At 45.7% G+C, this 16,807-nt stretch overlaps 2 protein-coding genes across 10 annotated transcripts in view; both read right to left on the bottom strand.

Moving 5' to 3' along the window:
- The window catches only part of PALM2AKAP2 (PALM2 and AKAP2 fusion), a 460,195-nt gene that overhangs the window by 214,274 nt on the left and 229,114 nt on the right, over window positions 1-16,807 (bottom strand). The window lies entirely within an intron of this gene.
- Window positions 12,990-13,808, bottom strand: LOC112650083 (ATP synthase subunit f, mitochondrial-like). The gene has a single exon (XM_035697252.2). The coding sequence runs from the start codon at window positions 13,574-13,576 to the stop codon at window positions 13,310-13,312; it is 267 nt and encodes an 88-aa protein (XP_035553145.1). The 5' UTR covers window positions 13,577-13,808; the 3' UTR covers window positions 12,990-13,309.

Raw genomic sequence — 16,807 nt, 5'->3', positions numbered from 1 at the left:
CCCAGGAGTGAGGAGGGTGGTTGTGGGGAGAGTAGACCAGTAAGGTAGGAAGAAGAAGGGGGACTTCTGGGCTTCCCCACGGAGGAACCGAGCACTGAGTCAACTGAGGCAAGAAGAGCAGTAATGATCACAAGTGTATTTCTGAACAAGCTTGAGCCAGTGTGGAGGAGTGAACCTCTACAATTTTCCTCTCCACTGAGAAACCGGAGCTAGGGTCGCACACACACACCGTGAAAGGCCAAACATGGGTGCTCGGGTGCCATGCGTCTGAGTCTCAGTAAGTTCTCTCAGAATCACAGGAGATGCTGGCAGATGGCCGAGCTGCTGAATTTAGACCTGGTCTCTTCTCTGGAACTGGCTGAGCAGTCAAGTGGGGCTCCTGTCTGGCCAACCCGCCAAAACAAGAACCTCAAGAAGAATGTTTGTGTTCAGAGGGGAGGAGAGCTGCCCACATCTTTGTATACCCAGCACAAGGAAACATGTAATCGAGACTGTGAGTTGTTTACCGGTTTCCATCCTCCTTTCTCGCACAGCAATGTGATCCCTAACGTCCAGCTAGGCACGTGGCCACACAGTATAATGACCACATTCTTCAGCCTCGTTTGTAGCCGTGTACAGCACAGTCTGGCCAAAGAGGTGTAAGCGAAAGCCCTGTAGAACAGATTCTAGAACCTTCTTTACCTCGTTCTTCATCATTTGGCCTGAAGTACACATGTGCGCAGGTGGAGCTCTAACTACCATCTTGAATTCTGAGGATAGGAAAGGGATCAACTGAAAGAAGCCCTGGGTCTCTGAGGAATTCACTGGCCTCCAGACAGCTCTGGACACCTACCTGTGGATTTTTACTGGAGGGAGAAGTAAACATCTTGTTTAAGTCACTGTTTTTGTGGGTCTCTTCACCTGCATCCACAGGTAATCCTACTTATTACACGACACTTAGCACATATGGTTGAATTTGAATGAAATGCTCTTCTAAGTGTGCTGAGGATGTGGGGCCAGAGGCAATCACAGCCCAGAGCCTCATTAATGACTCAGCAGTAATCACAAAGTTTGGAATTCATGATTGCCAACCAACTCTTGTAAATGGGACTTGGCTGAAGCTGTGCTTGACCAACCCCCTACCTCAAATCTCTGCCCCATCCAAAGTCTCAGCAGGAAGTTCCTGCGTTTTTTGCTCAATGCTAATCACCCATGTCTTAGCATCTCTTTGGTGTGCTAGGACTGTGATGTTTGTGTCAGTCTGAGTCCCAGAGCCTTTGGCAGCTGAATTAACAGGAGAAAGAGGCAAGTCAGTGCTGTGTGTGTACACTTGAGACACCCTTCCAGCTGAGCTAGTCGCCTGGACACATAAGACTTAACAGTATGGTGCTGATGTGGCGCCTGGGTGGCTCAGCAGTTGAGTGTCTGCCTTTGGCTCAGGGTGTGATCCTGGGGTCCTGGGATGAGTCCCACATTGGGCTCCCCGCAGGGAGCCTGCTTCTCCCTCTGCCTATGTCTCTGCCTCTCTCTCTGTGTCTCTCATGAATAAATAGATAAAATCTTTAAAAAAACAACAACAACAATATGGCGCTAGTTAATGACAATGCAGTTGCAGTTACACGGTGGGAGCAAAAGACACATCCACATCCAGTTCAGAAGTGAGTGTGGTGAGTTCAGAAGTGAGTGTAGTGAGAGGCTAAGGGGGCCAGCAGCTGTGAATTGTGCCTGCCCTGGATCCCCACCACTTTCCCTTTGGGAACAATATCCAACTCCTCCACAATTCCTCTGGAGTTCCTTGTGGATTTGGTGAAACCACTCACTGATGAGAGGGCCCCACTTCCCTAGCCACAGAATAGAAATATAAGTAAGGTTGCCTGAACTCTTGCCCAGACTGCATCTTGAGAGGAATGACCCCAGAATGGAGACTCATCAAGGGTGAGTCACACCCACAGCAATTCTGGAGTGGCCCGTTAGTTCCTGCTTCCAGGGTCCTTAGTTCCGCCTGAGGCCTGATCATCTGACCCCTCCTCCATCCTTATAAAATTTAGCCTCTCTCTCTCTCTCTCTCTTCCCTCACCCTCCCCTTCTCTCTCTACCCTGTCCCTCTCAATCCCTCAATCCCTCCCTGCTTCTATATCCTAGGTAGAGCATTGGGAAGAACACTGTTTGTTTTCACACAACTAGAAGCTACAAAATTCCTTTTCCATATTTCAGGAAGACACTGCATTTGTTTCTATGGCACTCCCCAAATATTTTTCATTTGTGACTCAATTTGTAAGGAAACAGCTTCCTCTTACTTAGATGAGCATATCTGGAATCACCCCAGATCGTTTGGTATGTTACTGTGAAAAAAGGTTAACAGCCCTTAAATAAACAAAGGATTTCCACCTCTCCTTAGAACAGAACAGGACCTTCCTTGACTGCAAGGTGTCAGTGGAAACTCAAGCCCATTTCATTTTTTTTTTTTCCATGTCATCACTAAGACAGTTTTATGGCAGAGAGGAGAATGGTCCCATATCCTTTCCCTTATCCTTGAAAAAAAAGCTCCTGGTGGCTCTTCATCACCTCCTTCCCGGACCCAAGCTTCTTAGGCTGGAAGTTCACACCCTCTCTGCTTTGCTCGAACCCCTCCCCGGCCTTCTGCCCTCCCCTGTGTTCCAAGAACAGAGAGTACGCTGCCCTGTGAAAAAGCCAAGGATGACTCCCTACTCTCAACCCCATCTAACACACACTAACAGTCAAAACCCAACCCAAATCCTATCTTTTTAGTAATGTTTTCCTTAAGTCACTTCAACCAGATGTGTTCACTCCTCTCCGTAGCGTTTCTAGCCCTGTTAGGTACTCGGTATACACCACCTGATATGAATGTTAAAAGGTCACCCTATCCCACCTGGTTTTGCTACTTCCCTTCTCCAAATATACTAATTTGTATACTCATTGAGAAAACAAATTAATATTAGATTGACCTATTATATCTTTTATAAAAGAATTATTTATTTATTCATGAGAGACACAGAGAGAGAGAGGCAGAGACACAGGCAGAGGGAGAAGCAGGCTCCCTGCAGGGATCCCGATGCAGGACTCAACCCCGGAACTCCAGGATCACGCCCTGGGCCAAAGGCAGGCGCTAAACCACTGAGCCACCCAGGGATCCCCTGACTAATTATATCTTAATCTAAGTATACAGCTGGGACCTATGAACACTTTTCATTACTGATATTGGTGCAACTAAACCAAATCTAATTGCAAATAAATATGAATGCAACTTTGGGACGCCTGAGTGGTTCAGTGGTGCCCTTGGTTCAGGGTGTGATCCCGGAGTCCTGGGATCGAGTCCCACATCGGGTTCCCCGAAGTGAGCCTGCTTCTCCCTCAGCCTGTGTCTCTCATGAATAGATACATAAAATCTTTAAAAATATATGTATAAATGCAAATTTCTCCCTCCCTAAGTTTTCCTTCACCCACAGAGGCCAGCCTATCTCTCCTTCTCTTGTGTGTTGATTCCATCTGGAATCACGTGGCTCACACCATCAGAATCTGTGCAAGCAAAAAAAAAAAAAAAACAACAACAAAAAAGAATTTGTGCAAGTTGATTTCTGCTACAGGAAATCATTTCCAACCTTGTGCTGAGCGTTGATTTCTTGGGTGTGATTCTTGTTTGAGCCTGTTTCATCAGACATAAAGAGTTTTGATTACATGACAGCTGAGATGAATCTCTTTTCAAAGCAACACACTTCTCAGTGGCAGTAAACCCTTTCCTGCCCAAGAAATGTCCCTTTTTGTAGGAAGACAAAAAGTCTCATCCAGCCTTCTCACCTCCCGACTCTGACTCAGAGACTCTCCTGCTCAAAGCCAGTGACTCTACTTGTGCACCTGACCCCGCACATTCCTCTGGGATGGCACTCCATCAATTATCCCCTCCCCCGAGAGCTTCCACCTCTCCCCAGATGCCTCCTTTTCCTCTAGTCCCTAAGCAGAAATAAATTCTCTCACATTAAAAATAGGTGAACTTCTTACAACCCTGCATCCTGTTTGAGTTACTACTGAGTCTCTCTCCCAGACTCCCCCAGCAGCGCTCCCCTCTGGCTGCTTCAACATCCTCATATCCCAGCCACCCTCCAACTTACTTCCCCTTCTGCCCATGTCACTCTGTTGCATCTGGTCTCGTTCAGGTCCCTGACATCCTAAATGCTGAGTCTAATGGATACTCTTCAGGGTGAATCTATTGACTTCTCCATTTTTTAAAACACGGTGGACCACTCCTCTTCCCCTTCAGAGGCCATAGCACCAGATTCCCCATATGGGTTCCTCTTCTACCCTCCTTTATTAAATGTTCATTGGGCTCACTGTCCTCGCTACACATTTTATCCTTGGCTAATCACGTCAAGTCTCACGATTTAATTCCCACGACGTGCTGACATCTACCTCAGCAACACCCTCGAGCCTCTCTCCTAGACCCCAGTCTCTAGTATACGGTTGCATGTCCTGTGTCTCCATGTGGATAGTCCACAGCTACCCCAACCCAACATATGCAGGACCAACTCCTCTCTCTCCAAAAAGCTGCTGCTCCCTCTGGCATTCTTTACCTCCATTCCTGGTACCACCACCAGTCCATTCTACTTAAGATAGAAACCTGGATGTTATCCTGGCCTCTGACTTGCCCCTCTCTGCTAACACCACGCATGTATATGAGCCACTAAATCCTGCCACTTTGTTCCACAAATCTCTCATCTCCTCCTCCTCAGCCCTGTGAGAGCACCCTCCTTTCCCCTAAATGCTTACAGCAACCTTCCCATCAATCTCTTTGCATCTACCCTGCCCTATCACCCTCAAATCCAGAATGTGTGTGGACACACCACACTTGCATTCCCCTGCTGGCAGCCCCTCGCAGGCTCCCTGCTATAAGTTCCTTAGCCTACATATTCCCGGCCTCCCATGTATCTCCAGGAACATGACTTTCTAGAAGATCCCTGCACACAGGGTGCTCTTCCTTGCCTCAGTGCCTTTGCTCCTACCACCATCTGCCCGAATGGCACTTGTTCTCCCTCTTTTCCTTCCTCTGGGTAATTACTGCTCATTAAGCATCTGCTTGGGTATCATCTCTTTCTGGAAGCCTTCCCTGATACCTTTCCCACTGAAGGTGTCCTTCCTCTTTGCTGCCTTATCCTGTGGACATATTTCTATCACCAATTTTCTCCTACTGTATTTTAATCACTTATTTATAGATTTGAGGTTCCTTTCCCAACTTCCTTTTGCAAACCCCTTGAGGATAATGATCACCTCTTCTTTTTCTTTAAAGATTTATTTTTATTTTTATTTATGATAGACATAGAGAGAGAGAGAGAGAGGCAGAGACACAGGCAGAGGGAGAAGCAGGCTCCATGTCGGGAGCCCGACGTGGGACTCGATTCCGGGACTCCAGGATCACTCCCTGGGACAAAGGCAGGCGCCAAACCGCTGAGCCACCCAGGGATCCCCGATCACCTCTTCTTTAGCTTTCTGTGAGCATGGCTTCTAGCATCTAGCTCATTTATATCTAGCAAGGAACATGGCTCAGGGAAAGTTCTCAAGAAATGCTGGTTGAGGAAATACACATTTCAGTGGATGTGTAAACTGTTTCTCAACTGGCAGCAGCCTCAAGGCAGACCCTTTGGTGCAATGCCTTCTGCCAAAAATGATTCTCAAAAGAACAAATTCAAATTAATGGCTAGACTTAGTAAAAAGAACTGATTGAGAAGCACCTTGTCTTATTTGCTTTCTCTAGATAAGAAAATGCACTATCGTGTTTTCTAGGCTTTTCACTCACTTCCCCAAATATGTCAAATACATAATTTCACTTCACCCCAGGGGTGCGTTTGTGTGTGTGTGTGTGTGCACATGCGTGTGTGTGCATGTGTGCCCTCATGTGCACGTGTAATGTACTCTTCTTATTTACTCTGGGGCTCACCTATGTAAAACTATAGGTAGAAGACACACAGCTTTGCAGGAATTGGGCCTGAATGATGGAGAGTCTGAGCATCGACTTTGTTTCACCCTGTGATTCTCTTTGGGTTTGCCCTTCGTGCAGGAAGCATCTGGGCTTTCATATCTGATTGTGAAAATTGTTTATGTGGCACATTCCTCCCATCCAGATCCCTGTTTACTCATTGTTTGTGTCTAAATCCAGCGCTCTGTGATAGTTTTCTTGCTGAGTTAGAGTTCGCCATTAGCCCCTGAGTGTGTGTGTGTGTGTGTGTGTGTGTGTGTACATGTATGTATCCACATGGCATCAGCCACAGCTTTTATAAATGCCCAGACTGGGGATAATCAACACATTTTTGCCTATTGTCTGTATTGGAGATTACTCTGAGGAGACTGATGGAGCTTTCAAGATCCTTGAGTCAGCATCTTAATGAGTCATTCCTCAGAAACAATTATTTAATGTCCCAACAGTAGTAGTGGTAAAAATAGCTATTTATTGGGTATTTAGCATGAGCTAGGCAATGTGCTAAGTTGTTTATAAGCTTCATTCAATTCTCTGCAATCTGTGTAGTAGCTATTACTATAAATCCACACTTGACTGATGATGTACGGGAGGTTCAGAAACTTGTGGCCCATCACTAGTAAGAGGCAGAGCTGTGACCCCAACTTAGGTCTGCCTGTTACTGGAGCCTTGGATATTAGGCTGCCCTGGGCTGCCTCCTTCCAAGAGCAAATGAAACTGTTCCTAGTCCAAAGGTTTTCATATTTCCCTTTTCGGGTGTAGAATTTTCTTTTCTAGTATCTTGATCAAAGAGATCTGCCTTGGTTGAGGCCTGACTGGACTGGGAGCTGGGAGCCCCTCCTGCTTCTCCTACCCCCTCCTTGCCTCAACTGGGCCTTTCCACAGAACAGAACATGATTTGGAAACTACTGCTCCATGAGAGTAGAAAAGGTATCACCATGCCCTTTCTGTATGACTACGTATGACTGTGTATGTCTATGGCCCCCACAAGTGCCTACAAGAGTGCTTTGTACACAGCCAATGCTCAATCAATGTCTACCACAGGAATGTGATTCTAAAAGGGAGCATTCCTGCCTACAGCCACCTGCAGTCTGAGTTTCCATGAGCTTCCTGACAGACCAGCAAAGAACAGAAAGCACCTCTGGCCTTTGAGCCTTAGAGGAGAGAATGCCATCATCTGGAAGATATAGGTGACAGTTGAATTGTGCCTAAAGTGGCGTCTCAAAAGGAGGTTAGCCCAGGGCACTGTGGCAGGGGCTCAGACACTTGGCAAATCCAAATGGTCTTCCTACAGGGACCTTCCTCTTACTTTTTTTTTTTTTTTTTTTGGAACCATGTTTTCCATGCTTGATATTACCAGGTGACAGCTCCTCCTCGGTGGAGAAATTTGTCATCCCACTGGGATAATTCCAAAGTTATTCTAAGAGTTCCTGCTCAGAACAAATCAAGCCAATCAGGAAGCTCCTCCATATGGGCTGAGCCCAATGATTGTTTCCCACTTGCACACTTCCTGCCATTGTTCTCCAGCATGTTCTCAGACACACAGCCACTGAACCCTGCCCCTTCCTCTCAGGAGCCAAGGGCCACAGTCATGGCTATGGGTTGAGTTGTATGAGACTCTGAGATCAGGCACCTGGCCAGGAGAAAAGGGTCTGAAATCAAAACAGGGGTGGTTGCTGGCTAGAGCAGAAAGCACAGCGTTTGGGTCTCTTTGGCCTTCGAAGGGAGGTATGAAATATTCTGGATCGTTCATTCATTGCTTATCAAGCACGTGTTGTGTTAGATGCAGTGACAGTTGCCTAGTCTCTACATTTAAAAAACTCATCATCTGATGGGGAGGCACATGTATGAACAATTACAAAGCAGTGCTCAGCAGAGCTCAAACTGAAGGCACAAGAGTGTGGAAATGCAAAGAAGAGAGCCTGACTGCTGAGGGACTGGGGAGGGCAGGATTTCAGGGGTTTGGAACATTTCAGTGGGACCTTGAGGGATGAGAAAAAGTCTCAAGGCAGAGAGGTGTTTAGAAGGCATTCCAGGCTAAGGCAATAGCATGGACAAAGGAGCTCGATGTGCCAGGAGAGTTCAAGCAAGTGAGTGAAGACCTCTGTCAGACAGGACGACTCCAAGTGTGCTCATGATGGGAAAAGGGTGACCGAGAGGGTCAGTCCAGGGTGAGATGGCACTTGAATGCTACCTCTGGGGTTGAGATTTGATCCTGAAGGCAATAGGAAGCCACTTAAGCTTCTTGTCTATTTGTCCGTTTTATGGGAGTGCCTTCATCAGCTATGTTCTGGAAAGTTCACTGTGGCAGCTGTATGAGAATGGATGTCGGTGTGTAGAAGAGGTGCAGAATGAAAGCATGAAGGCCAATTAGGAGTTGTCCAGGTAAGAGATGGGGAGATCTACCGTGGGGAGCAAAAAGGGGCTCCGTTTATTGATGTTTATTCCAATGACATCAAGGTCTTTCTAAATCAATCTTTTGGCACTGTCATGACCCCACAGGCTGGGCTGAAACCAAAGAGCACACTAAATTGTGAAGCTACGCCCCAAAGTAGACTGTGGTAATCCAGTGGCTAGAGTCTGCATGAGTTAGTGAGACTCGGGCCTTTACCTTCCGGCCCACCTCTCTCTCAGCCACTTCACTGAGACTGCAAAACTATTAGAGGTATCAGAGGGCTCCTCTTCTTGGAGAGAGGGAGGAAATACAGCCAAAGCCAGCCATTTCTGTTCCCTTTGATGGTCTGTGGTTCTGTGTTGTCCAGGAAATGAATTTGAACCCAGAGGCCCCAATTTAAGAAGTTCCAAGGATTGAAATGGTCTCAAAGCCATGAGTTCCTACAAGGGAAACCAGCCTGGTTAGCTGCATCACTGCCCCCACATGGCTGCAGCAGGAAAGGGCTCAGAGTAACATTATCAGATCCTCAGGGGTCTGGGCAAATGATGCTGAGACTTCCCCTCTTCCTTATGGCAGAGAGGCTGAGTCAACACTGAACACTCCTCCTTGAGCATCCTGCGTGGCTTGCAGGTACAAAGTGGTTCTGCGCTACTGGTTTCCCTTGGCACATTGACAGGAGTCCCTCTGGTGCTCTCCCCCCCGTCCCCCCCATCATTTTCCTTTCTTACAATACAGACATTCTGTCCAAAATGCCATCAAGAAGGCTTCTGGGGCCCTCTTACGAAGGGCACAGAAGGTTCTGAGGCAGAAACAGCTACATCTCCCATCTCTGGTTCATGCATGCCCCCTGCTGCCCTAGAAGCTGTGCAGGTAGGGATGGAAGGGTCTCGGTGCATCACGAGCCCATGAGCTCTAAGAAACCTGGTTTAAGGCTGCTGTGTGGGCCAATGTCCCAAGGAGGCCCTACAGAAGTAAACAAAGTCAGGCACCCCACATTTATTATGGGGTTTTGTGAGAAAAACTTGAGGAACTAAAAATAAGATAACAAATATTCTCTCAGATGAACTTCATCCCTGTAGACTCATCAGCCCTCCTTCTGTTTTACAACAGTTAGTGTATTAAGAAGTCGAATGAGGGACGCCTGGGTGGCTCAGCGGTTGAGCATCTGCCTTTGGCTCAGGGCGTAGTCCTGGTCTGGGGACTGAGTCCCCCATCGGGCTCCCTGAGTGGAGCCTGCTTCTCCCTCTGCCTGTGTCTCTGCCCCTCTCTCTCTCTGTGTCTCTCATGAATAAATAAATTTTAAAAATCTTAAAAAAATGAAGTTGAATAAGAGTGATGTCTATTGCTGGGTTTTCCAATCCAGGAGGAAAACAGAATTTTCCTTACACCAAGAGCCTGCCAATGACCCCCTCCAGATATTAAATGATTCATGTATAGGGATCAAAGCCTGGGTCTCGGACAGCATTACTTAAGCCAAATTGGAGAAACTCTTAGATGCAACACGAAAGTGGCTTGCCTCAGGCCCAAAGAAGAAGAAGGCCCTTTACAATTTATCCAGAGGCTTGTAGCTGAAGCCTTCTGTCAGAGAGATGATCTGACTGGCCATTTGAAGTGGAAATTCTTGGATACGGAAACAAAACATTGTGTTCCAAAATAATGATTTAAGAAACCCATCTGCCTCTTGCTGGTGGTTTGGCTCATGCAGAAGTGGCGCTGGCCATGTTCCTATTCCGCTGGGGTCCCACCTCTGCAGTTCTCCTACCATTGTCTCTTATTCCTGAATCCCGAGGCTAAGGGAGGCTAAAGCACAGGGAAACCACATTGTAATGCTCAAGTCTAACAGTTCAAGGAGGACCAAGTTTGTTGTTGAAATAGCACGGGCACCTGGGTGTGGGAGACCTCAAAATAAATACTTTTTGTGGAATGAGTGAAGGACCACCCACCTCCTGGGCGCATACGAGAGTTCTACATCCCCACCAAACCCCAAATACACCCATAACAGCAGCAGAGGTTTGTGTAATACACAAAGTCCTTTCACAGCAATTAGAGATTGTTTTCTATGTTTTCAATAAGAAAATTGAGAGGAAGGGAAAAAAGAGAAATCAGAATCCTGACGTCTTTCATGCCACAACTGGATTTCTGCTAAGTCCCTCCTGATTGTTTTAGACCAGTGGGAGGCAGAAGGACATAGCGCAAATGAGCCAGGACAGGAGGTTGATGGGCCTGGCAATTACTGGTTGAAACACGGAGTAAGCTCCTCACTTTTCATAGTGTCTGTTCCCTTGTCTATCGGATGGTTATAATGATGTGAACAGAAGAGCTATTTCCAAGCTATGAAATAATATAAGCTAATATTTAAAAGATCTCAGAACACTTTCTGCCAGGGAGTAAGTACGCATGGTTTAATGTTTGTTTTTGCTTTCTCTTCCAATGCTTTTTTTTTTTTTTAAATTGAACTTAAAGACTATTTTGTTATACACTGTATGTATTACTTTAGACGAACCAAAACATACTATTTAATAGAATAGATTCAAATCCAACATCTTAGTCACACAGTTTATGGCCCAGAGCATTTAAAAAAAACACCCATAGATTTTTATGTTAAACCAACTTTCCAGAGAATGTAAGTTCTATCATTTGAATGTTAAAAGGAAAACTAATGAATCGGTTATCAGCTTCAAAGATGATGAAAGTAAAGATTGTGTGTGTGTATGTGTGTGTACACGTTTAGAAAAAAAAAAGAAGAAAAACACCAGAAAATCTACTCCAAGGTCCCTACGTGATAAAGGCTGATGCGTACATGGGGGGCCATCTAGTGGCAGGTAATAGTCACACTCCACAAACTAAGGTTGTATGTTTGGGACTTTAGATAAAGCTCCTAGGAGCAAATTGCTGCCATTCTGTAGATTTGGTACTATGTGGTTACTTAGGAATAGAAGTCTCAGTCTATCACCCCCTCCCAACAGTGTCCTCCCTTCCACGGAAGGCCAGTCCTTGTGCAAACACAGACCCCAAGGCCCATGACTCTTCTCGCTTCTGCAAAGCAGCAGTGAAGCCCTGCCAGGCAGGCTCCCTCCCTGAGGCTGTCCTAGCACATTTTCCCAGATCTGTTTGTCCTGGCCCTTCCCTTAGGGAATTACAGTACTTCCCTTTAAGGAGCACCTTTTTACCTGTACATCTGGTAACCCAGTGACCAGGGCCAGGAATGATACTTATCCCATGAGATCAAGCACAAGAAAGGGTTCATGAAGTCTGTGAAGTTCCAAGTACAGAGACTGAGCCTTTGTCAATTCAGGAACCCCAAAGCCCAACAGAAGGACCTGGAAAAGGAGACCCTGGCTCCCTGTGGAATTGAGTGGGGGCCTACTTCCCCAGTTCTCTCATTTGGGCCAGGGTAAGGGTAAGGGGATAGCTGTGTTCCCTTTTGGACAGGGAGTTCCACCCAGAGATAACTGGTTATATGCATCCTGAATTTTCAAGTCCAGCTAGGGCCCAGGGCACAGTGAGTAACTGAGGAGAGACAAACAGACTCTGTGATGAGGTCATGGGGCCTTTACTCTGAGTGCTGTCTGAATAGTGGCTGAGCAGCTGAACGAGTTTATAGGTACACCCCACCTATACATGAATTAACCTTGGTGGAATCAACGTACATAAAAAAATTAAATGATGACTTATCTCACTTAACAAAGGACTACAAGCAGGACTATACCTGGGGGTATCCAACTACTTCACTGCCTTAGAATGATAATTTAGGGATGACTGGGTGGCTCAGTTGTTGAGCATCTGCCTTTGGCTCAGGTCATGATCCTGGGGATCTTGGGATCAAGTCCCGCATCTGGCTCCCCACAAGGAGCCTGCTTCTCCCTCTGCCTGTGTCTCCGCCTCTGCCTGTGTGTCTCTCATGAATAAATAAAGAAGATCTTTAAAATAAATAAATACATAAAATGATAATTTACTACATGGTTTTTCCAGGAGCCAGTGCCAAGTAATATGAGGTGTGGCTGAACCGACTTCATAAGGGAAGATGCTACTGTTCTGATGACACCCCTCCCATCATGGGTCTGCCTCTGGCTAAGAGGGAAACAGGATCCACAGAGACAAACTCTGTGCTGTAAGAAGAGAAAGACAAAAGGACGCCAACAGGAGCTGGGAACCCATTACGTGGCCAACATATATTACATATATTTACTGTATTAACTAAGTTAAGCCTCGCAGCCACCAAATGAGATACCTGCTATTGATTCCTGCTTTACAGATGGGTTAGAGTGTGCCCAAGGTCCCAGGCAACTAATGAGGTGCAAAGCTGAGATTCAGACCAACGTCAGTGGAAGCTGAAGAACATAGCCTTTTCACTGCTTCCATTATAAACCCCTCCTCAGCCTTTGGAACCTGGGAAGGAAGAGGAACGCCTCACTAGAACCCCCAGTAGAACTTTATTCAGGCCTAAGATATTGTTGAGACTGAAAAAGAAAAAAAAAAAGCACAGCTGAGCTGGTCTAGAAGATAGAAGTTTTCCCTCATGGTGCAGCAGTGCCTCTCCCTGGGAAGTCTCTAGAACCCTGGCCAGCCTCCGCAATGCCTTCTCTGGTCCTATGAGTGAGGATCATGGGAATGTTGAGTGACCTGTTTTATTTGTGCTCTGTGTCCTGGTCCATCCTCTGTCGGTGGACTGTCTTCTTCTATCCTGCTCATTTCAACCTAAACTGGCCACTTGCCCAGTTGGTTCCCAGTCTACCCTTATCTATCCCTCTCTTTCTCTAGTTGCAGCACTGAGCCAGCATCCCAGTTTCACCACTGGGTTTTTGTTTGTTTGTTTGTTTGTTTGTTTTGTTTGTTTTTATCAGTCAACTCTTATTGGATATTAATTGTGAATTAGGCAATGGAAGGATTCAAGGATGCCAGGCAAAAGTCATGATCAGGAATGCCAAATGTGCTTCCACACTGGGCCCTCTTCAGTGGTACTTGCGTAGCCGTTCATGTTTGAGCTCCTTGTAAGGACGACAGTAGTTGAAAAGCACGTAAGCAGCCAGCACCATAGAAATCCCAGCAAAGCCCCCTTTCTTCACATTGATATACTTGTTGTAATACCGGTAGTAAACTCTTTGAGATGTTCCAGCAATGCCCTTAGGGGTGAAATCCCGCATCAGTATGCAGCCTGGCAGCTCTCCTAGTTTCACCTCCATGAGCTTCTTTTCCTTCACTGGTACAGATGACGTCATCTTGGAGTCCTGGGTGTCTGCTCTCCATCTCTGGGTTTATTATAACTCCCCTGCTCTGAAACTTCAATCATGCTCCACAGTTTCTAGAATAAATTCTAAATCCCTCAGCATTCAAAGCCCTCTGTGATCTGGTTCCAACCTGCTATTCTAGTCTTTTCTGCAGAGCTACTTCTATAGTTAGGTCTGTGACTATCCTGTCTTCAAAGAGATGGCAGGTCCTGTGCAGAAGGACCACCCATGACTGGCCATGTCTGGACCGTTGCTCTTGATAAAGAGAGTGACTCTGTGAGAGAAGCAACTGTTTACTGCCCTCCCTGTTTCCACACACCCTTCTCTTCCCAGGGAGGGACGACATACCAGAGATAGTGACAACCTCCAAATGGAGCCAGGCCCCCTTCAGCTGTTTACAACAGGTGGCCGAGCTGTGAAGAGCCAAATGAGCTTGGCCAAAACGGAGCGTCCATGACAACCAGCTGACCTTGCCAGTAAAGCTCCATGCCAGCAGGCCTGTGGCCACGGTCTCTAATGATTGTATCATCCAGTAGCTCAAGCCCAGCTCTAGAGCTGGGACCCGATGTGAGGGTTCAAGGGGCCAAGGCCCAACTGAGGTCAAGGAAGGGCCCCCATTTTCCAGTCTGCTTATATCTAATGATATCCATAAGCCTTTGCTCTACCTCAATGGCAGCGATTCAGTGTACATCCTAACCCAGCCTTCATAGCTTGTTTCCTACAAGCCTGGAATTTCCTTCTACTTAATTGGGACATATTAAATTTGACCTAGTATCTTTTGCTTTTGAGAAGTGGAACCATGACTGCCTTACAACATTCAGGTATTAAAGGTTCCAGGTTAGGACCATAATCTACTGTCTAGAGTCAAACTTAACTCTCTTTGGGTGATAAATATTTTTTGGAATTTCTTATAATAAATGATGGGCCTCGAGACCAACAGAAACCTAAATCCAAAGCTTCAGGGGATCTCTGGATATCCAAAGTTAAGGGACTTAGAAGAGTTGTGCTCTATTATAACCGAGTGGATTATAAATCTCTTAAGGGTAGCACTTGTGTCATCTTCATTTGTCAATCTGTTAGCTCGGCTCCATCATAAACATTTGATAAGTTTATTGAATGAATGCATCAGTCTTAGAAATCCTACTGAAATGAAAGCCCAAATCCTAAAGCCCTCAATGATCATTCCCTTCTTTGAACATCTATTATCTTCAGAACAGTTATGATGAATCCTAGCACCTTTCATATGCATATGCCACCCATCAGGCACCTAGATTGTTAAACTCATAAAGGCAGGGGAGAGGACTCTGCCCTTCTGTCTACAATTCCAACACCATACCACTGCTAGATATGACGCTCAATGAACATATTTTTAATAATCTTGTTCCAAATGAATATTATGCCAACCACTTAGAGCAATCAGTTGTGAGCATGGATGTTTGCTCACAGGAGTACTTGTCCATACTTCTAGGTAAATGAAAGCCTTGGCAAGAAAATAGTCTCCTTCCTTTAGTTTACGTCATGATTACATGTCAATCAAAGTAAGAGAGACAAAGGCCCAAGCTGCAGTTGGAAATGCCTATGCAGAAAGAAATAATACACTTATACTCAGAGCAACTGTGGGTATGTCACTTTGCTACTTTCATTCTTTTCTTCCTCCTTCCAGTAAATATAAAATGAAGCCCTTTGTCCCAGGCAGTGCGCTAGGATCTGTGAATACGAAAGTAAACACTACACTCTCTTCACCTCCAGGAAGCCGAAGCTGGAGGAGGATAGAGCGATAAAACAACTTCATGTGTGTGATACAGTAAGTTCTTGGTTAAAAATGCCCACGGGGGCAATGAACCAGGATTCAGGGAAAGTAAAGTCTTAACTGAGGCCTGCGGGATCAGTAGGAGTCAGCTAGGAGGAGCTGAAGAGTTCCTGGCAAATGGGACAGCACATACAAAGAACTTGACCCAGAGAGGGCTCGGCACCTCCAAGGAACTGCAGAGATCACTGGGGTGGCCAGCGATGCGAGGAAGAGGAGAGATGAGGCTGGAGAAGGAGACAGAGGCCATATAATAATTGGTTCTCTAAGCCATATTAAGGAGTTTGGACTTTATCTTACAGTCCAAGGGGAATGAATGAAGTCTTTTACTTGGAGAATGAAGCCATCAGATATAAATTCTGCAAGACATTTCTGATGGCTTGGTGTAGTCTGGGTTAGAAGAACATAATGCCAGAGGAAGAGAGACTGGGTGAGGGGTATTGTAGCAATTCATTTGACAGATAATGGTGACCTGGACTAGTGTCATGGCAGTGGGCACAGAAAAGAGGGGAAGGGTTCCAGAAATATTTGTGATATAAAATTACTGAATAGATTTGGGGTCAAGAGGGGGAGAAGAACCAAGGATGGGTTTTAGCCTTGGGTAACTGGGCGCACAGTGGTGCTTTTCAATGAAACAAAGAACCAAAGAGAGGAACAAATTTGAGAAAGTAAACAGTTCAATTTTTGACATGTTGAGTTTTAGGTGTTTGGGGGAGATCCAAGGGAATACAGGCATGAGGTGGGTGGCTGTATGGATAGCTCAGGGGAAAAAAGGTGGGATGAAAGAATGCATTTCAAAAGCCATGGGAACAGATGATACCACCAAGAAATGGCTCTTCCAAAGTCAGCTACACATCCCTAGGCTCTTTCACACAGATTGTCTTGTGTTTACCGAGACTCCTAAAATTTAATCTCTTGATGGATTTTTAAAAGGTACAATAATTCAACAAGTAATATTGAGTACCTCCTAATAAAGGAAATACTTATTGGTTTCTATGAATATGAACATAAACGAGTCCAGGCAAAAGATATTTCCAACAGATAATAAAAGCAGAACCATGATTTAGCACTCTCCAGAGTACATCTTCAAATAGCACAGAAAGAGAGAACTTCTGAGATGCGCGTCCTCATCTCTAAAACAGTATGGAAAGAACACTTAGAGAACAGGAGGATGTATGCACCTTTGTGTGTATAGGTGAAGTTCTAGTTTTCCTTGGAATATTGGGAGCTTGACCTTGATATTTTGCTATGACCTGGGGCAGGTGTGAAGGATATAACTATTGCAAAGGAAGAAGGGTACCACTGCTTGTTGACCTCTTTGTTTAAATTCTCTTTTTTTTAAAAGGTGTATCCATATCAACTCTTAGAGATAAGAGACGATCACAAATAGATTTCATAGGACATGTCAGTAAATT

The sequence above is a fragment of the Canis lupus genome, chromosome 11, assembly GCF_003254725.2.
Source record: "Canis lupus dingo isolate Sandy chromosome 11, ASM325472v2, whole genome shotgun sequence".
Lineage (NCBI taxonomy): Eukaryota > Metazoa > Chordata > Mammalia > Carnivora > Canidae > Canis > Canis lupus.
Note: the sequence above shows the minus strand (reverse complement) of the source record. Positions and strands in the feature narration are given on the sequence as shown.

What these genes read in the sequence shown, in the direction of transcription:
- LOC112650083 (XM_035697252.2), bottom strand. Translation starts at nt 13,576, where the DNA reads ATGACGTCATCTGTACCAGTGAAGGAAAAGAAGCTCATGGAGGTGAAA.